Below are 22,221 nucleotides of genomic sequence, written 5' to 3'. Positions count from 1 at the left end.
CATGTGTCTTTATATAGGATTGGGTAGCGTTTTTTAAAAGTGATCTTGTTAACACTGCTAAAGGCTTCAGTGGTAAGCGTTTTCCGGAGGATCGTGGCTGTTCCAAAAAGCGTATAGGTCAGAATGATTGCATCGCCTTGTATTTCAGGATTTCAGTCAATTTTACCTGACAAAACTGCATGTCTCCATAATAAGTAATTTGTATTTCTTTTCACCGTTTAATATAGAACATCATAAGCAGTTGTCTTGGCATGAGATGGTTTGTGACTATAAAGAAGTAAAGGGATTGTGCTAGCGCTGGCTACGCAGACGGGCCCAATCGAAAGCTGCTTATTTTGACCTGGGTTCCCATATATGGTGTGTGACTGTCCCGAGATCCCTTTTCTCCGCTAAACAAAATGAAATCCTAGGTGCCTTTTCAGCTCGAGGTTGACTTGTAGCTTTGCAAACCGATCTGCTTTCCTGAAGTATTCCCAATGTACGTGCTACAAAATAATGTCTCGCTTACTGGGATGTAGTAGCCAGAAGACATTTCTCCTCTAGAAGTATTGCTTTGATTCACAGATTAGTTAATTGAAGGTAAGGATATATTAGCGGTGAATAACCACAGATTTTTGTAAAGAAAAAAAGGTTCTGTTTCAATCTATTTATGCAGCATAAAGTTGGATTTTTTTTTTTTTTTTAATTTAGTACTGTAGAGCTGGCATAGTATTAAGACTTCTTTTTTTGGTACTGCAAATCATTATGCTGTTTTCCTCATCATATTTGCATTACGTGTACTGAAAAAGTGTAGAAAAATAAGTGTTACATGAATTGAAAGATACGTTCTACAAAGTGGAAATGCTCTGGACAACCCTGGTCAAATTTAGTTGTTGCATACGTTATAATGTTTTTTAACATAATGTATATATTTTTAAAAGAGTTTTTTTGAATTACGAGCAACTAAAAGTGCTGTAATAGAAATGTATCATAAACCCATTTCAGTTTAATGGCTTACTAATTAAATTACTTAATTACTTATTGATTGGTAAAAGCTAAGCTTTAAGGAATTACTGTTACTTAATGCACAAATTTAGCTCTATGCAACCATCTCTTCTTTGGAAATATTTGTAAGGTCTATGGAAGGGGCCTTTACGGAGTTTTAAATTTTAAAACTTGAGTGGGTGAGTAGCAAAGATTCAAAATACAAAGTTGCCTATATCTACAGTTGGTTTTAGGGGTAGGTACAGATATTTCGCATACCTGCACGGTTTAGACCATTTTAAAAGTTCCAGATACTTTATTTAATAAATACCTTTAAATTGGAGAAGTCTGGCTTAAATAGTTTTAGCAGACCCGTTCTTTACAAGGTTGCAAGAATCTCAGATATTTGAGAACAAATCTGTTACATATCCAATCAAAACGGCATGTCCGGGCGTGCATGCTGGTTGTATGCCTAAGAGCCTCTGTGAGTATCCTTATTTAGCTTCTCTCATTGATATAATATTGGTTTAATTCCAGTTATTCTATTAGGACGGCTTTTGTTTAAACCCGGCTTACTCGAGGGGACGCCTCTACGCACGGCTAACTTTTTAAAGGCGGAGGGACCCGGGGGATGCATTAGTTGTTCGGGGGTGAGGCTGAGGCTGAGGCTGAGGCTGAAGCTGAAGAAGGGGCGAAAAGGGGCTCCGGCGTGCGGGCTGGGCGCGGAGGGGGGGCGGCCGGTTCCGCGCCGGTTCCGCGCCGCCGGCGGAGCGCGGCCGCCCCGGCTGCCTTTCGCCCGAGCAGGAAGGTTGACTTCAGACCGCGCAAGCCTCGCTGCAGTTGTCGCTGTTAAACCAATAAGCTCGGGACAGGAGAATAGCTGCGGTTTGCATTACAAAAACAAAAACAAAACCCAAAGGGGAGGAAAGGAAAAAAAAAAGGCAGCAGAAGAAGGGGAGTGAGGAGGAGAGAGGGCGCGGGAGCGGCAGCGTGCCCCCAGGCACTGCCTGGGCAGACCCACAAGGCTGAGCAAACAGGCGGCGGGGCTGGCGGCAGCCTCTCTCCGCCGCCGCTTTGTCTTGCCCGCCGCCGCCGCCCGGGCCCCGGCCCCGGCCCCGGCCCCGGCCCCGGCCCCGGCCCGCGCCCCTCCGCCCCGGGGCGCGCCTGCCCCGCCGCGCCATGGGAGGCGCCGCCGCCGCCGCCGCCGCCGCGCTGTGAGCCCCGCGCGCGGAGTGCTGCGCGCCGCGGAGACGGGGCGCCCCGGCAGCGTGAGTAGCGGGCGGGCGGCGCGGGCGCTGACAGCGGCGGGCGGGCGGCGGGAGGGGGAAGGAAGGAAAAGCCCGGAAAAAGCGGGCGGTGGCAAGGGGCGAATCGCGGAGCAGCCCGGAGTTCTGCTGCTGCAGCGGCGGGGATGAAGCGTGCGCGGAGTTGCGGGGGTCCTTGCCGCCGGCCCGCAGAAGGGCAACGCTCGATTATCGGTCACTGGGTGCAGCAGTTAATTTTGGCCGTGGTTCAGGCTGGGGTTTGCAGGCTTCCTGCAAAGCAGATGTTAGGCGGTTCTGTTTGTTGGCGTCAGCCCGGTTTGGGGATTCTCCCCTTTGATTTCCTAGAGTGCTCGCGGTTCGGCAGGTAGGAATAACGTGATGGTGGACATGTTAAATGGGGGGGGGGGGGGGGGGGAATAGGCACGTAACACAGGCAACCCGTAGACCTTTCTGAAAGAGACATGAGAGCGTGAGAAAAATGATAAAAGAATTGGAAGGAAGAATGCCTGACAGAGGTTTTGACAGCGCTTTCTGAAGCAGGAAATCCTTTTGCTTAATATGTTTAAATTTTCCAAACACCAAGGAAAACACACAGATCCCCACAGGAGAACTTTTCAAGATGACAGAATAAACATCTACACAACTGAAATATTTGACGTTTATTGACATTTTAGGTGGCTTATTTAGAACGATGATCTTAGAACGAGGAAGTCAAAGACCTTTTGAAGTCTCATTAAATTTACATCTTGCTTTTGAGCAACTGAGACCCACAAAACGTTCCCAAGTATGTAGTTCTCTCACCCGTGTTTCTGACAAACACCAACAAGAGGAAGGGCTGCCCTTTGCAGTGAAAGGTTTATTCTGGAAAAGTAAAGGTGTTAGTGCATTTAAAAGTGTCTCTTAGAAGGTGGTTGGGTTTTTTTGGTGAGCAAACATTTAAAAACGAGGCAAGCAGAAGAGAGAAAAGTTTTCAGGGAAAAACCGTAGGGGATAGTATATTTCACGTAGTTTGTTGAAATTTAGAAATTATCACAGAGAGAAGTTTGAGATAAGAAGCGGAAACGTTGTGTAGTGTATCACTGGAAGTTTTTAACGTTAGCTACCACGTATAAAGGATCTTTTCTTTTGCATCCCATACTGAGACGGTTTGCAAAGCATCTGCCAGAACACAGACTGCCGGTTTGGTGCGTAGAATAGATTAATAATGTGTATATGTATCTGTAAATATATATATGTGTGTGTATACACACTGTATACTTCTATGTGCAGAAACACATATGCACGCAGCGTTCTACATGTTGCTCACGAACCCATGACACACAGTATTTAGCCCGGCACCTCACTGCTGTCGGAGTTTTCCCAAGGCCTGGTAGGGTCTGGAAAGGAGCAGCCATCCCCTCTCAGCAGTTCTGCACAGTGACAGACGGCTTGAGTCACGCTTCGCCTTTGCAGAGCGAAGAAAAAAAAGAATGAGTAATCATTTTGTTTGAGTTGCAATAAGTATGAAATATTTCTCGGGAGCCAAAAAAATCTTGGAAAAGCAGAAAGACATTCTTAAATGGCTGGTCATAATAGGAGCATTGTCACATTGTAGTACTTCTTTCTTAAAGGGAAGAAAGTGTTGGGGTTTCAAAACGTTTCATTCATAAGCATATGAAATGAGCACACAGGATAGCACTTTTAGAAGAATTTAAACTAGTTATTAAAAATGAAATAACTGTAATTACCTGCTTCTGGTTTGATAAGTGCAATTTGTCTTTGATGTGACAATCTAGTGAAAAAGCCCTACCTCTTCACTTAGAGCCCAGCGATAGGATTATTGGAAGAGGGAAAGTATTACCAAGTTTCATGTGTTGCCAGCAAGGTGCCTTTTTGTAGCCAATTTTCATTTTAGTTTTGTAACATTTTGGCTGTTGAAGCCATTATGTCTGTAGATACTGATTGCATAGGGCTTTTAAGGAGGCAAAGAGTGCTGTTGGGGGAAAAGTCCTCTGCTCTCCCTCCCTCCACCCCTTGCTAAAAATGACAGATTTTTTTTTTTTTTTTTTTTCCCCTGAGGAGGAACACTCTGATTTGAAAACTGCCATTGTCTTTGAAATTTCCTTCTTTAAAGTAGAACTGTGTTTTAGGAAGAAGCCCATGTGCTGGCTATAGTTTTCTGGGTTAACTTCTTATTTTCACTTAGAAAATTTCAGCTGGAAAAATGTTTTAAATTATAGCCATTTAAAAAAAAAAAAATTGCTCCTAGCAAGCAAAAATACTGTGGAAAAGCTGTAATTTAGACAAGTACCTACATTTTATTTGCTCTGTGCTGCTGAAATTTAGAATCCCTTCCCATTTACAGTTTACTTTTCACAGAACATTATTAACTTTTTGGCTTCATACATGATCTTCTGTCAGATGCTTTTGATTTGTAATTTAGCAAAGTATAATAAACAGTGCAAAAGTCATGAATTTTCCTCCGCATCCTGAGCTCTGTGGTAGGGAAAATGTGATAAAATGTGTACCTTAAGTCTTGTTTGATGATCTCTCAAAGCAAGTTTGCCTTCTGGAAATAATTTCTGGGGTTGAAGAGCATGGTATTAACAGATTTAATGTGGCTATTCAATGGATTGGTGGAGTACTATGTGAGGTTTAACAAAATGAGAGAGACAAATTGAACATCAACAAAACTTACATCTGTGAAGAATTATAAATTTAATTAGAAAAAAGGCAAACTTAAAAGACCTCATTAACTAATCAGAATTTGATGTTACTGATTTAAGATTCTTAAATGGATGAATTTTAAGTAGCTTTGCTATCATTGTCCTTTTTTTCTCGCCATGTACTATGTAGCACCCAGATCTGCAATCTGTATTAAGAAGAAGGATGTGAACATTACTTACAACAATCAAATTATACACAGTAATATTTTTGAGGAATTAAGGAGAATGTGTATGTCATTTAGCATATAAGGCATTTTTAGTTTAAAGTGGAGTGCAGTGTATGAAGGGTGAGTGACAGCTCCTTTTTTCTCTTTTTGATTTTTTTTTTTTAACGTGCCCCTTTGGCTGGCTGGGTAAGGCTGCTGCTTTTTTTTTTTTTCACTTTTTATTTGATATGTGAGTTATGTTGCAGAACTTCAATTATCCAGAAATCTGTTGGCAAAATGGGAGAATGTATGAGAGCAAGCACACGCCACCCAGAAATGTTTTTATTCTATGAACTGGTAGTCATAAGTGTGGTTCCTTACTACGTTGTAATTTTGTACTACACATAAAAAACTGAAAGCATGTGAAGTGTAGCATTTTGTAAACTGTAACTAATTTCACTCACATCTGTGTCTAATTGTTGTCTGCATTCGCATTCTTGAGAGTAGATTTATTTTTCCTGGACCACTCTGTGGATTCAGCTGACCAGCCTAAGTGAGGATTAGTTGTTTTAAAGTTATTTTGATTAAAGAGTCATTTTTAAATCTGGTAACGTGCAACACATGGTTTAAATAATCCTTGAGACACAAAGGAATATATCTAAAGTATGTCTAATGAAAATGAAGATTGTGGATATGAACTTTCACAAATCATATAGTGTTAGAGGACATATAAGGTATATATTTAATTCACTTTGAATGAGCTGTGTTTTTTTTTTTTTGCCCTCTCCCATGAATCCGTAAATGAAATCTCTCTCACTATACACACACGTGCACGTGTGTGTATATATCTATATCTCTATATTTGTAAGTGTATAGAAGTTACTATTTTTTTTAATTTGGGTAAATGAAATAGTGAGGATTAAATGTATTTTAGAGTTTAGTGAAGTATGAATAATACTGTAGGGCACTTTGGAGAATATCAGTTAATTAAAGCATTTCTTTGTAAAAGGAAGTTTTTTTCTATTATAAAAGATATGTTTTAAAGGATCCTGTGCAAGAGGGAGTGAAGATAGCTCTGTAAGCAAACTTAGTTCTCACCTATAATTTTTTCCAGGTGTTTAGAAGTAACAGCAGAAACATATCCTAAGGCACTCTGCTGCAGTTTCTGGGGTAAAGAACTGAAAAAAAAATCTCTGAAACAAAATGCACAGTTCTGAATGTATCTTCTCATCTAGTTTGATTTGCCATGCGACGATGTATTGAAAAGCACGTTATACAGTACTTTTAAGTACCCAGTTATAAAAAGATTGATGTTTTTCAGCATGCATTATTGCATGCTTCTTGACATCATTTGTAATGTTCTGCATTGCCTGGCTGCCCCTAGCAGTTGTTTACTCTTGCTAGTAGTAATTCTCTCTGTGATTAAAAATAACAAAAAAAACCCCAACCCTACAGACACATAAGTAGGATTTGCTTGGATGATTTTTATGGCACTTAAAATGCCTCATCTCTCTTGTCTTTGCTCTGTGATCATTTAAGAGATGTCAGTTCAGGTTGAATGGAAACGCACATGAAGGATTCTCAATGCAGACATTAAGAGGATATATACCTTGCCTGGAGAAGCTTTTGTGTGCTTTTAAGCTAACAGTGTCTAGCAGTGTATCTTCACCTGAATTTTATCACCTGCTGACAATCATTACTGGCTACGGAGAAGAGGCTGTTAGCAAAGCAACGGTGTTTTTCTAATAGGATATGAAAATCTATTACTCACCTGAGTTATAAAAGGAGTCATTTTATTAAACTGGAAAATTATTGCTGGGCTTCCCAGTGGAACCAGATTCCTTTTCTTGATGAGTGACCTCAGAGGTAATGCTACAGCTTCCTCCTATTTATTTAGCCAGACGTGTTCTTTTAAGTCACTTTATCAGAAGTCTCATTAGCGACGGGAATTTTTACGAGTAAGACTTTGTGCAATAACGTGTGGGGGTTTTTATTTTCATTCACCCCGGTTGGAGGTGGGCTCGTTTTGGAGGTGGCGGTGTAATACTGTTGGTCATATACTGAAGATCTTTACCTTAGGTAGACCTGCCCCTTGCTGTCCCTCCCCAAAAAATAGTGTCAGCCTCTCCAGCTTGCTTCGCCCCTCGCCTTTCGGGGTGAGCTGACTTGTGGGTTCCCTGTCGCCCAGGCGCCGAGCAAGGATGGCGAAGAGCGGAGGAAGAGGAAAGCCAACGTGATGAGGGCAAGAAGCTGTCAAGAGCTAAGGGGATGGGAGGGAGAGATAGATAACTCGGCCGGCGATAACAAGAGGCGAGAGGGGTGGAGGGTGCTGGGGGTCTCGGGGCTGGAGCGGCTCCCACTGCCCTTGGCGGGGTGGCACGGCGGGGTTACCTTGGCGGAGCCGTGCCGTGCCGTGCCGTGCCGTGCCGTGGGAGGAGTGAGCCCCTCTGCAGCTGTCACGGGCCCCTGATGAATCACTATCCCGTCACTTGGCCGCCGTCCCCCGGCGCGGGGAGGAGGCAGAGAGACCTGCTGGGGAAACAACAGTTGAGCCTTCAATTTAAAGACAATATGCCTTTCACGGGCACCGCGCCCTCCTCCTCTCCTTTTGGGTTTAAAGGACAGAATTGTCATCTGCGGTGATAGCCTTCCTTTCAATTAAGGCCTTGCAGTAAAGTGGAGTAATAGAGGCTTCTGTTTGTTTCCCTGGTTTACAGGTGCAGAAGTCCCAAACCAGTTCAGATGTTGCTGTTTCCTCAAGCTGCAGGTAAGAATTTGGTTGAAAGTTGCTATTTTTCTGCAAGCCTTTTATTCTTTTTTTTAAGTTCAGGTGATAGGTAAATATTTATTCTTGTTTTCCGTATTAAGCAGTTGAGTAAGTGCTGGAGCATCGCTTTTACGTGCGTGCAACCAAGCCTGTAAACCATGAGCACGTACCCTTTTTCGCTAAATTGTTTGACTTTATTAGATACTGGCTTTTCAAACTCATTGCAATATCATCCCTCTTTATGTGTAGATTGGTTTAGGTAATGAAGTATAAAATGAAGGATTTATGTTTAGAACTTGTGATAAAATCTCAGCTAAAATGTGAAAACTTCATAGCTGAAGTGACGCTTAGGCTTAAGGATATTTATACCATTACCATGGGAAGAATTTTTTATGTAATTTTAATAGTCTTTAAAAGAGCCTAAGCATTTCTGTTAAACCGAAAAATTACTGGTTCAGATGCCTTGGAGGCACAGTAACCTGTGAGATTTCTACTGGGAGCAATTAGACTGAGTACATCAAATAACATTATCAACAGTTTTAGGTGTAAAGAAATGGAAGGATGGGGCACTTCAATCATAAGCTTCCCCAATGTCAGCCAAGGGATATGTCATGGTGGTGATGGCCCTTTTATATAAGGCCATTAAAAACACAAATCGGAAATACTCAGCTGCTTGTGTGCTGTATAAACGTCTAATTTTTGCTTTGAATCAGAATTGCTCTGTTCTTATTTTGACTAAGCAACAGCTGCTGAGATACAGCAGAGTGCTAAGGCACACTAACGCCTATATGGATTCACTGTATGTTGGTCATATCCCTTTTCAATTGGGCACGCTTTATGTAATCCACAAAGCAAACAAGTGAGCAGACATAATAATGTTTTAATGCTGCATTTGTTTCAACAGAAACAGAGGAACAATTAAGTAGTTTGCCAGAGTAAACACATACATCAGGAATATCTCATTCCCTGTCAGTAGATGATAGGTTTCCACAATTGCTTCAAGTGTTTTATTTGGTTTGGAGGCCCATTATATTGCCACTGAGTGGTAAATCTTGAAAAAGCAGAGTGCTAATTTGTTGTTAAGAGCATATATGTCTTCATATATTGGTGAATCTGTCTTTGTATGTATCTTAAAAATACAAGGTGACGTGAATGTTTAAAGTACAGTACTTTGTATCTAAATTTTATTCTGTTAGAAGCTGCAAAAATAATTATGGTAGCTGCTCAGTCATGTGTGTGGGGCTGCAAAATGAGATTGGTGCTAGACAAGATCAAGTTGGGAGAAGCTGTTCATTTTTTACTGAGTGTTTTTGGGATGTTGATTAATAGCGGGCTGCATCTCATGTAGGTAATTCCTCTGTAATCCATGTTGAATATGTCACTAAAAGTAGTTGCATCTTGTTTTCAGGTCTATGGAAATGCAGGATCTAGCCAGCCCACATAGCCGACTAAGTGGTAGTAGTGAATCCCCCAGTGGTCCAAAACTCGATAACTCCCATATAAATAATAATTCCATGACACCCAATGGCACAGAAGGTGAGCCACCATTTTTTTAGTGTTTCATAGTTTGTTTTTTCTCCTTGTTGCATTGCTGTTCTTGCAGTCAGCAAGCTATATAGAGAAAATGGTTTACTATTTTAGGTGTTCCGTGTTTATGTAATATGGTGTGGAGAGCCGATGTTCAATGTTTATCGGTAGTTACTATTATCAAGTTTCAGCAATAGCTTTCATTCCAGGTTTATGTTCCTTCCATGAAGTTTGAATGGACTGAGCAGGTAGTATCTGCAGAGCTTAAAAAAAAAAATCCCCAAAACCTGAAATGGTAGTTTAGTGATGAGAAAAAAGAATGAGGTGTTTACAGTTGTTGTACTACAAAATGCAATCTTTCAGTCTTTTTCACTATTTCGATATTTCTTTATGTTCTCACTTTTTGCAAGCTCCTAAGGCTATGAAAGTTTTGTCAAGTAGGCTAATAAAACAGAGTGTTGAAATTTCCTCAGGCTAGCTTGCTGCTCTGATGGAGTGGCCAAAATTCAAACAGGTGTAGTAATTCAATGGGGTAAACTGATACCTATTTTTCAAGAAGCAGTCAGGCAGTTGATGAGTTATGTTTGTTCTCAGTAGAATACTAACAGCAGAACAACCTAACAGCTTTGCCAGTAATAGAATACATATATAATACATATAATAATAGATATAATGAAACACAGAAGGGTTTATAGAATAAGCAGCAAAAAATACTCTTTCCTGTAACATTTCTATGGCAATAGTAGGAAAGATCATACACAATGTTTGGCTTGCTATGTGAACAGAGATTTTCATGCATTACCAGAAAAGAGAGTCACGCAGCTTCAATATTACTGTTCAGTATAAACGTATAGTTAAACAACTTTTGTAGCAAAGATATGCCTTTTTTTCCAAAGAACTGGGTCATATTAGTGCTATCAGACTGTTTAGGATTATGGACATGCATTGCATTCTTCCAGGAAAGGCACATGTCAATCAAACAGATGTTGTCGTCCCCTCGATTCCCCAAACATCTCTGTTATTCATTCTAATTGGAGTCCTCTGTAGTGGGGAGGGTTTATGGGTTATCAGATTAACAGGCATTTGTGCCAGAGTTGTGTATAATTTACTTTTGCTATTGCTGTAAAAGTATGGCTGCAATCAAATTTTAAGCCATTTGGAAAAAAAAAAAGTAGCTTTTTAAAGAAAAAATAAAGTGCTTAATGTGTTAATGTAGTTTAAGCAGAAAAATATTTCATGTCCACAGATGAATCCTCTTCATTTTAAATGCCCCAGTATATTACTGCATTTTTATATCCTATTACCAGGTATATACCAGTTTTGGTACAGGATAAAACTGCTCGACCCTTTCAAATAGCTCATGAAAGCCTTTGCTGTAAACTTCATCAGCTCTTGTACCTTCTGTGTAACTTGGAAGGTTCTTTAGTAGCACAAAAATAGGGAGTGTTCCTTGAAACACTGAAAGACACTTACCATCTGGCTCGACTTTTTGTTCTAAGTAGTTGCTGTGTGCAGGCATACACTCTGAAAAACGGGGTGCTTAATATTACTTTGTTGGGAAATGAGCTATATATTGTATCTATTCATGCACTGACCTCAGGTAGCAAATAATTTTGGCAATAATATCCCAACTTCTAGGTAGGCATCAGAGTTTATTGAAGAAAGTAAATTAAACCACGGTAACTTATTTATCCGACACTAGAATTCTAAAGTTCAGGCTTATTAATTTTGGGTGAATTCTACCCAGAAAGCTATAACTTGCAATACATGTTTACCTTCTGAGACGAAGCCAAACGGTTTTCTTTTGTTTGCAATTTTCCCTCAGGTGACATGACCCTCCTCAGCACTGCAGACTGGTTGCTAAGCCCTAGCACACAGACCCCCGCAGGTTTGGGTGGCTGCGGTGGGCGCAGCAGGCGTGGGCACTCAGCATGCGTTTTTAGATGTTGTCCAGAAAGCGTCCCGAGAAATAGCTTGTGCTTGGCAATTCTGGTCTAAATTTTCTAAATTGAAAATTCCTGTCTCTGATTGCTCTTAAGTGACAAATAAGGAAAAGCTTGTGAAAGAAACATAATTGAATAATTTATTTCTGAATCAGATGTGTGCCAAGAGACCAAATTTGTGAGTGAAGCAGATGCCTAAGAATCTGAAGGTGGAATTTTTACTGTTAATCTGTTTTATCTTGAGAAAATGTTTGGTTTGGGTTCCTTGAGCTGCTAAACAGGCTTAAGAAAAAATTGAGTGAATGAAGCAAGGGTTTCTTATTTTTTTTTAATGAAGGGTGAAGTAAAATTATTTTTTCTGAGATTCTTGAAGCAGAATCCTGCTGAGACACAAGTGGCAGATTGTAAGGATGCAGTCGTAAGGGCTTGCCAAACACCTTTCTTAAAATGCTGCAGTGTGGTTTGCTTGTTGCACGTGGAGTGAAGGTGTGGGTTGCTGAACCTTAACATGTTAAATATAATACTTGAAACCAGCTTCTAATCTACTACACACCCATTCTCACTAACATGAAAGAGCCCTCCTTTTCTGGCATAAGGGGCCTTCATGGGAACGAGAAAAAGGGCCTCTAGGTATTTGCATGTTATAAGTATCTTGTAAAGATATGTTAAATTTGATTTGACTATGGCTGTGATTTCGGCAGGTTTCCATACCCTGAAGTGCAGGATATGTTCACTAGATGAGGGGGAGGAAAAAAAAAAAGAAGAATAAAAAAAAAAAAGTCCCAAAGTGAAATGGCTCTGTTTCAAACAAATGTTTGTTAATTCCTCTAAGGCGCATTTTCAGACATGTTTCTTACTGATGTTGTTCTACAAGAGGATGTGGTTGAAAGATAGCTCACTGTTACTAGCTAATATTTTTAGCTTCACACTTAGTGGTAAATTTTCAAAGCACTGAATGGGGATTTAGTTGTGTGATTGAGTCTGAGTTTAATCTCTGCATGCAGCTTTGATATAATAACTCTTTGTGCGCTTAATTTCACTTTGGTGGAGCAAAATTACTGTAGCGCAGAACTGACCAGGTAGTGCTGGTGAGGACTGCAGCTGAAGAAATACAGGGAGTTTTGGGTGACTGCTATTTACTTCCTTCTATCTAAACATTTTTAAACGAGTCAGATTTACTACTTTGTGTCTCAGATAGCAATTCCTCTATGGGATTCTTTTAGAGCATTGTGATTTCTGTAGAACAAACACTATCCTTTTAAGTTTGTAGCAGATCATAAGACAGTCTTCATAGCTCTGGACGTATATGTGGTGAGAGGAAAAGTAGCATTTCCTTAACACCTTGATTAAAAAAAAAAAATCATAGCTAATAAGAATTAATTACTTTGCTGGTGTTTGGGTTTTTTCTTCCTCTTCTCCGGGCCAGGCAGTATGGTCTTCAAACCAGTGATGGGGAAGTAACAAGGAAATTATAGACTTTGACCAGCCAGAAATTTCCCAGGATCAAATGCAGAGGAGTAACACTAAAATGTCTGGCTAAAGGCACTCAGAAAAATCAGTCCTGGCACGCCAAGGTGGTGCTGATGATATAAATACTGCAGCATTTGAGTTTTCCGTGTTCTCTTTAAGTGTTTTTCCACAAAATACCCTCTGTTGTAGGGAACAGCAGACACTGGACACCATTAAAATTTGGCCCTGTATGAGGTGCCTAAGAAAATCTGTTAAAAAAACCAACCATAATTGCAGTAGGGATCAAAATGTTCATAGTCGTGCTTTATCTCTAATCTTCTTTTGTCAGCGAATTGCTGTGGTGGGTTGATACTGAAGGAGTTAAAGAAACAATAACAACAGAAGCTAATAAAATTGCCATTCATTAAGTTTTATCAGACAGCTAGTGGCTATTCCAACGACAGTGCCCACATTGGTAGATATACTTTAGAGGGGAAAGGCTGCAAGTAATCAATAAATTTGAAAGGAGTAGCAGAGCTGTTTTCCATAGCAGACAATTGCATCCAGTTTCTGCCTACAGGGATCTGTACTTTTATCTAAAGAATGTATATCAGTTCTGATGAATGACATAGAGTGAGAAACAGAAGCCTGCGGCCGATCATGATGATGTTAAATGCAACTGGAATGGAAAAGTGTAGATGAAGATTGGGAGAAGGAGCTGTGGTTTTCCAAGCAACTACACTTCATTCACGTTCAGAGCATGGTGCTGCTTCTGCCCTCATTTTTCAGTGTTCAGAAGGAAAAAGAGAAGGCATTTTCATATCAAGAGGGAAGGGAAGATGGATAACAAATTGAAGATCAGATTTTCAAAGACACATAGGAAGGGAGGCTTCAAAGGGAGTTGGACATCAAAATTCCTTTGGAAAAAAACGGTTCTCGCTCTTTAAGTACCTGCTGCAACATGAGAATGAGATCCCACACAAAGGCAGTCAAAGCTCCCCACTACGTGACTATCTGATGGGTAGCCATTAAAAAGGTTGTTTTAAGTCTGGTGAACGTAAATCTATCTTCACAGTTTCAAAAGGCAGCGCTGTGTAGTATGTTTGCTGTTGATTTGCAATATTATAGAATGGAGAAAAAAACGTTCAGTATTTTCTGAAGTAATTGTGGAATAAGATGTTGAAATCCATAGAGAGGGTATGAGCTGGTTGTTGTTATGGCACATGGTGTAGATTTCTGTAAGTGAATTATACGTTGAGTATTTGTTGTAATTCTAACAGTACTTCGTAGCACTCAAAATAGTCTTTCAGTATTGCAATCAAGCCTGCACATTGGCAGTGAATGATTTTATTGACAGTAAATAATTTTGTGTAAGTTATTTATAATTTTTAATAGTTATTCAGAATTTTGTGTACTTTGGGATGCAAAGTTGTGGTAGGTGATGGCAATCAGACAAAATGGTCTTCCTTTGGGAGATGCTTGGGTTCTGGTACCTTTTAATTGCTCATTTCTGGAGTTTCTGCCAATTATGTATGCTGAAGTTTCTAGACTTGTGTTTGTGATGCAGAGCTTAATGATATGAAACTTGGAACTGATGCAGGGATAACTCCATATTTAGACATCCTGAAATAATAGCGCAGTAAAGGTAAATCTAATCTTTGCATTTCAGTAGGGTGTTAGTATCAAGAACTATAGATCCTAACTTCTTTACTCAGCCCCAGAAGAGCGCAAGAGGACAGTTGTGTGGCCAGAGGCAAAGACTGCAGTGGTTCCAGGCCCCAGACTGGCAAAAGCAACCTAGGGGTCCATAGGGGCTAGTAATATCTTCAACCTGCTGCCACTTCTGGAGGATAAAAATCAGATACACATCACTGCCCATTTATGTGAAGGCAAGGGGCTGACTTGGACTGTCTTTTCTTCCCTGCTTTTTACCTCTTTCTTCTTGCTGTATTAATTGGCTTCCTTCCAGATGCTTTGTCTTAGCTGTGCTTTTATTCTCCTGCTTCCCCAAGAGTCCTTCCGTCTGTTCTGAGCACATGTAGCATAATGCTCTATTATTCCTCTTTCATAGTTTTTTGGCCAGTGAAATAACTTGTCTACTCCTCTGTTGGCTCAGTCCAGCAACTCCTGTTGCAAGGTCTTGAGGAGGAGACTGGATAATAAATATTTATGTATTTATTGTCTTTTCTGTATGTACATGCATCTGTTTGTGAAAGCTTCACCATTTTGTTTTCCCCCATGACATTTTCTTGAAAGGACGGACCTCGTTTAAGTGAAAAGTTAATAGCAACACTGGTTCCCACGGACATTTGAGGGAAAGAAAATACTCCAAATGACAAATGTAAAAAAAAAAGGAAAAAGAACATAACATCTTGGAAGCACCATTATTTTAATATTATTTATTGTTGCAAGCTTCTCATAAATGTGTTCGCAACACATGCTGTTCCAGACTGTGGGTGGAGTGTGGTGGTGTGAGAGCACCCTCTGCGTGTGTCTGAGGGTGCCAGAGCCCCACTGGCACAGTGGCTTTGCACAGGCTGCGGGACATCAAGAACCTGTGAAGATGTTCACTACTTCACTGAAAACTGTAACTGCAACACATTGTGCTAGGTGCGGTGTCTCTCCAGTGGGACCAGCCTGTTATGCATGATCTGCATGTGTGCAACTGCATGATTGCGCAGCATAAGATAGAAATATCACATGCCTGGCCAGTAATACAGATGAGAAGAAAATCCAGACCCTGCTGTTGCTGTGCACCAGCAGAAGCTCCAGGGAACAGGAGTAGAACATCTTAGTCTAAGATCGCACCTTAATAGACAATAGGGTGATGTACGAAGAGCCTTAGCATAGCAACTTCAGAGACTTGTGACTTGATGATTTAGCACTTGCATTTGCATCTTGTAATCTTCTGAGGGGTTTTGCTTATTGCAGGTAGGTAAAAAAGCATGAAACTTGGTTACACTTCAGGGTTAGCCGTGTTATCTGACCCCTGGTCAGTGAGAGAAGTACCTGTGCCACCTGGTCTGATGAGACAAGCTGGGGAGTTTGCTGCTGCTGCTGGGTGGAGGGGAATGCAAGCTGGTGCTATCCCTCTTTGTCCAGGTGAATTTCGCTTTAAGTCTGGCAGTCCTGGAGTTCAGGCCCTGGCTAAAAGTAGGGGATATTATTTCTCACTTATGAAAGGTCCCACCCGCTTTGTCATTCTGCTTCTGTCTTCGTGTCTCAGTCTGGCATCTAAATGGCAGAGCGGGCTTGACTTCTCCATGATGCTCTCTGTTCACTTGAAGCCCTCCGTGTTCCCAGAAGGTAGCTGAAGACAACCTTTGCCATTAATGGCTGGGACTGTGACATTATGTGGTCATTCTGTCTGGCTTTGGTTAAAGAGTACGGATATTTTACACGGAGGATGTGCGTACTGTTACACATGTGCAGGGGAGTTGCCACGGTCAGATTCCCAATCGAGGATTTAAGAAGGCAAAAAAAAAAAAGGGAAATAGGCCATAACACCTCTAAAAAGGATTGTTTCTGGATATATGCTGCCTCCATTTGGACAGGAGAGATACAATCATTCAGTATAAATTGCCAAGTGAGTGTGAAGGGGTAAGAACCTTAGTTTGACTCAGATATTCTCATCTCCTAACTGCAGTGAATGAGACTATTTTAAGCCATGACTGTACTTGTCAGATGAATATCCAGGTTAAATCTTGATTAGCAGCTGCAAATACTATCAAAACTTGTCTCCACCCAGATGGCTTTGAATTTTCTTTCTGATTTTGCTTTGTAGTGGTGATGCCATTCCTTTGTAAATTTAAGGTTTTTACTGCTAGATGAGCAGGTGCAATGATGTTAAAGCTCTTTCAGTTGTAATGCACAACGTAAGAGGAAGATGAAGGTTGTGGGGGAGCTGTGCATGCAAGTGAAAGCTAGGTGTTAGCTGCAGCCCAAATACTGCAGAAGTTTTGAAGCCTCCTCACATCAGAGGGGAGAGCAGGAAACAGTCTGGGCTTGAACTAGAATGTGCTGCTTTGAGCAGGGACTTTCTTTGAAAACGAAACATAAATTTAGGCTGGAAATTACCTTGTAGTAATTACCTTCTGGTAATTTCCAGACAATGAGATTCAGGAAGAGTCCTCTGCTTTGAGAAGCAGGAGCAAGTAAGTTTATCTGGCTTCACGGTCAGGAGCTGATGATTTGATAGTCTGTGATAAAAAGAGAAAATAATGTCCTGGATAGGAATTAGTATAATTGAGTAACCTGTTTATAAGTAACCTGTAAGCTTTAGTAACCTGTTTATAATTGCAAGATTCTTCAGTACAAACAGAGGAGAGTTTGAATAAAGTAATGGAAAATAACATCAGCTTAGAGATTCAAGGTAGAATTTTTGTCCCGTTGTTAGTGACAATTATCTTTGAGCTTTCAGGTGAGCTTTGGGCTTCTAGTGGGTACAGAAAGAGGATGGTATCAAGCAAAACAGTGTATGAATAGTAATGGATACATAAATACTTAATCAAGATATCTACCTGGTGTTTAGCTGCTAACATTATTTGAAGATGTCACCTTGAGACAAACCAAAATAGGGCTAGAAATTCTATTTATATGTATGTCTATAAACAAACAAACAGCCTCGCATACTTTTTTGAGACTCTTTGTGCCCCATGAACACTGAGAGCTGTCAGCCAGGAATGATTTCATTTTGCCCACTTACTCGTATAATACAAAGAATATAACATTACAGTATTACTTCAGCCTTAAAACTGCAAAATTAAAACTGATTTAATAAGACAGCCATGTTTACAATATTTCTATTCTGGTTTAATGGATATGGCATAGCTGTTAACAAAGACTAGTTCAGTAGAGCAAGCCTTATGTATTTTAGATAAAGTAATTTTAAAAAGATATTTAAAAACCTTACTTTTTGCATGCTTGAAGTTGCAATCTTTATGATGTATTCATATGACTTCTGTGTTAGGAATGGCCAAATTTTAGGTCTTTAAATCCATATTTACAACAGCTAGCATCTCATTCCTCATAGCACTCTTTACTGCTACATATACCAGTGACTGCATGACAAGCTGTGAACTCAGAAAGTTGTTACTTGGCCAATCAACCACATGAACTTGTGGGTTCTGGTCTGAAGTTCTCTCTCTCAGTGGAGTTCAGAAACTGCCATGTAAGTAATTTTTAACCACCTTTTGTAATATGGCTGACAAAACAGGGCACATTGCACTTGCAAGCTCTGAGTATCTTAAGAAGTATCTTGACAATCAATATAATGTCAGACCAGCAGTTAGGCTATCTCAGAATTTTTGTGCTTTTTATTTAGAGCTAGTATGTGGGTTATTATCTGCTACTCCTATTTTTTTCTAGTATTCTGTTGCATTTTCTTATGCAGTTTCTTTTTAAATCTTGTTTTTAGAATCTCATAAATGACTAGAAAAGAAAAATAAGGAGGAAAACTATCTCTCTGTTGACATAGCTTCTTAAGCTCCTTGGTATATAAACCAAATCTATATCAGTAATTCTAAATAACTGTAGAATTTTTGCAGAGTAGGAATATGTTAGATTTCTTCTTGAACTTCTTATTGATAATCTGTTTTATTACAGGAGTGATTTTGCTGGCACTAAAACTTAGTAGCATATTGCTAAATCAGAGCCTGTCTCTATAATGCAAGTCTGATAATTCTGCACCTCTGTAAAGGTCTGTTTTGATGAAGAAGCAACAGAAATGGGAACTCTCCTGTTTCACTTTATGCGGTCTCTGCCACGAGCATGCTGTTAACAGTTACTGGCAAGCTTGCAATGTGTTCTGTGTAGATGTGGCAACATTCCCACTCATTGCCCAGTGTCATCCTGTGAAAGGTTAGGACACGTTGCAGAAACGTTAATTGTCGTGGAAAATGCGGAGAGCTGAAATCCAGAGCATGCTTAAGGAGCATGTGTCAGGGCCAGTTCCGTGCCGGTCCAAAGCCTTGCTTCCTTGGACGGCTCCATACGTCTCTCATGATAGACATGGATTACTGATGTGCTACTGTGATAGACTGGCAGACTTGTAACCTTATGCCTTTGCAGCTCTCTTTCCCCGTGATTCTGGGGCAAAATATGCTCCATTGGAGGTCAGTTTTTGCCTTGGGCAAATGAGAGACCTTCCTTTGCAGTGAGAATACACGTGGTAAATATTTCCAACGGGTAAAACCATGGCTGTTCTCAGTTTATTTCTTTGTATAGCAACCTTTGACTATCTTGAAAGATGTTTAGGCTCAGATAGAAGGAAATAGGCAGTCATTTTCTGGCAGTTTGATTAAAATGCTTGGGGAACGGAGGGCTTTTGTGTTCCTATCCATCTTTATTAAATTCCCAACTAGCTATGGTGCAAAGGTCCATTAAGGTCATAGTTGTTCCTAAAGATGGCATGATAGGGCTTATTTCTTATCAGCCTACTAATGGGTATCCAGATCAGGAATAATGTGAACAGCCTTTCTTATCCTGTTTTTCATTTATTCAGGAAATAAAACAGCTGAGAGAGGAGACATAAGGAACAGTTGTTATGAAAAATTTGTGAGCACCTCTGTCAGCAGCTAGAATTCATTTCCATGAAGAAGGCACTGCATTGTATTTCATGTATGTTATCCTGTATCTTCAAAAGTAGTATGTCTAATAAACAGCATTCAGTTACAAATATTGTTGCACGGAAGTATTGCTCATGAGTCGTAGAGACAGAAATTCCATTTTGATGAAGTTTTCCCCCAAATGGTATCTGAGATCCAGATAGGTGCAAAGGCATGTGAAGTAGGCTTTTAAACCAATGGCAAAAAAGACATTTACATCCACTTGGAAAGAAATTATCCTAAAAACCTTTATCAAAAACAAACGATGCTGTAGGTCTCTATATTGTATGAGCTGGCTCAGCATAGTCCTTGGACTGCTAGTTTGCGGTGATCCAAACAATGATATTTTATTTTATAAGGAATATAGAAGAATTGTTTCTCCAGTAGAGAAGAGGGGAAGAGTTTGGAGAAAGCATATACTGAAATCTTCCACCCTTGACCCCAAATTAGGTTGATCTGTCTCATCTTCCTCTCTTTTCCTCCCCTGCAGCTGCCATCTATAGAGAAAAGCATCTTTCATTGTTATTTCCAGAAGTATAATTGCGTTATGGAAATTGGGTTCAGAAGACTTGCAAATTTTGGGGAAAGCTGGAGTAATCTATGAGGGAAGTATTATTCTGACCATAAAATGTAGCTGTGATAAACTTCTAAGAAAAAGCAGAAGATAATGTAGATGCTCTAATTCTTGGTATCTAGATTAACAAATGGTGTAGAACTTGCTGTAAAGATCTGGTAGTTTCTGGAAAATTACTTGGGATAGACACTTTGCAACAAATATTTTGTTGCATCTGTGTGTTAGACTTTCAGTATTTAGTTATGAAATGGATGTTGGATATCTTACATGCCATGTTTTTAAGAAATACATTTGTATTAGAGTTGTAGTTCAGATCATGAGTGCACTCTTGAAGTGAACCTCTTGGCCACCCTTTCTTACCACATGTTAAATCACCTTGTGGAGTCTCTTGGACTTCACCTCTTTCAAAAAAGGTGCTCTGCAGGAGCGCAGCTAATGTTCTCCAGCTGCTGATGGGTGCTCACTCCTTGGGACAAGACTAAACCTAGCATGAATAACCCCCCCAAAAATGCCTAACCTGTGGATACTGGACCCTCTGCACCAACCATTTCACTCCATGAAACTTTTCTTACTGGGCTGCACTGCTTGCTAATGCAGACATAGCGGAGTTTTGTGTGGACCTAGTATTGATCTCCCGAGTTAGCGTGTGCAGACAAAAACATCCTGCATGAGAAACAAAAGAAAATAGTGGGTGATTAGTAAAATCTTGAGCGATTGCATATAAATCCTGCGGATGAGGTCAGGTGAAGGAAATAGTGAGGCATGCGGAAATAAGAATTTGGATTGGCAAGGAAAGGAAAGATCCTTTGTCAAAAGGGGAAAGTGCCTCTCCCTCTCCCTTTCCAAACCTGGCACCAAAAGGGTTTCTGCCAGTGATGGTTGCAATTCCTGAACACATATGTATTGACAAACATACATGCATACACGCACACCTATGTCAAGATGACACCAAGGCTTTACATGTCAAATGGGGTGCAGTTTACCTTGGTTTTCTCAGATTCACTTTTTGCAGCATTACTGAACTGCCTCGCTGAAAGGTCAGGTATGCACCAGCTCTGGTGCGTGGGAAGTGGTGACTGTGTGTGTCAACAAGAGCGAAAGCGGTGGGATGTTGATAGTAAGATCAGCTCCGTTGTTTTCTGAAACGTCATCCTCAGTTGCTTTTGGTGCAACAAGTTGCTGTTAACTCCAAAAGCTAGGTATGTAAAAATGGATTTGAGAGATTGCCGTGCTGATCTGATGACTCCTTGGGAGTAGGTATTGTGCCTGTCTGCATCCATGCCAGGTCAGCCCCATCCTTGCTCCATGGATCAGAATACTGTTGTTACTGAGAGTGTACTGGAGTAACAGAAAGGGAAATTTGCTTATTTACTTGAGGCTTTATTAAAAGTCATTAATTAATAATTAATTATGAAGCAGCATGAGCCAGGAGAAAATCTCTCTTACTGTCATTCTTTTTTACTTTCTGACAGCCATGTTGGGTTGCAGGTGCAGAGGTGATAAAATGTAAAAGCATTCTTTGAAGTATTTGGTGAGGACTGTGTCCCCTTCGCTTATTCAGGGTTGCCGAGTATAAAGTTGGTTTTCATTTTGAGAGGAGAAATCCACCAGAAGGGAAGTATTCTACTTCATCACAAATTCTTATTTTTCCTCTGAAATGTTATTTGGATGGAAAAAAAAATTTGAACAGCCCTCAGAGAAACCCATTTAAAAAATATTTCCTTTTTTGTCTTATTCAAATTCCTGTCTTTCAAGCCTGTAAATGTCTGTGTGACCTGATCTAAATGTGGACCCTTATTGTTGGGTCTGCAGGATTAAGAGGAATCAGGACAGGTGCAGAGAGTTGCATGGGGACTTCTGGTTTGTTAACAGTGGCTCTTATTCCTTGGGGACAGAAATAACCCTCCTGATCATTTTAAATGTATGTGTAAATCATAGCTGCCAGTACTTTGCATTATTTGTATACACAAATACATAAAATGCAAAATATTGATAGCCATGGTTTAAAACATTTTTGGCACATTTTTGTTTTATTGAATTTGTGGCTGTAGTGAGTGTGTGTGCATGCGTGTGCAAGAATATTAGGTGCATATAGAATATATTTTATTTATATTTCTATAGTTAAAACAGAACCAATGAGCAGCAGTGAGATTGCTACTACTACTACCACAGACGGGTCTTTAGACAATTTCTCAGGATCAGGTAAGGAATAAACAAAGGTTTTAAGCTCAGCATTTTTTCATTTACTATTTTCTTATCCCATGTGGTCTAAACCTG

General features: G+C 40.2%; 1 protein-coding gene across 16 annotated transcripts in view; it reads left to right on the top strand.

Annotated features, from left to right (window-relative positions):
- Positions 1-22,221, top strand: part of EYA1 (EYA transcriptional coactivator and phosphatase 1) — a 167,175-nt gene that overhangs the window by 73,381 nt on the left and 71,573 nt on the right. For 6 of the 16 annotated variants that reach the window (XM_052787898.1, XM_052787895.1, XM_052787896.1 and 3 more), the window contains 4 exons: positions 7,797-7,846; positions 9,255-9,382; positions 11,199-11,261; positions 22,066-22,146. In XM_052787898.1, the coding sequence (XP_052643858.1) occupies positions 7,797-7,846; positions 9,255-9,382; positions 11,199-11,261; positions 22,066-22,146 (322 nt within the window). Of the gene's footprint in view, positions 1-443; positions 580-2,129; positions 2,232-7,796; positions 7,847-9,254; positions 9,383-11,198; positions 11,262-22,065; positions 22,147-22,221 lie in introns of those variants that run through there. The other 10 variants (XM_052787905.1, XM_052787902.1, XM_052787900.1 and 7 more) reach the window with 4 other exon arrangements.

The sequence above is a fragment of the Harpia harpyja genome, chromosome 5, assembly GCF_026419915.1.
Source record: "Harpia harpyja isolate bHarHar1 chromosome 5, bHarHar1 primary haplotype, whole genome shotgun sequence".
Classification (NCBI taxonomy): Eukaryota; Metazoa; Chordata; class Aves; order Accipitriformes; family Accipitridae; genus Harpia; species Harpia harpyja.
This window is presented reverse-complemented; position numbering and strand designations above follow the sequence as displayed.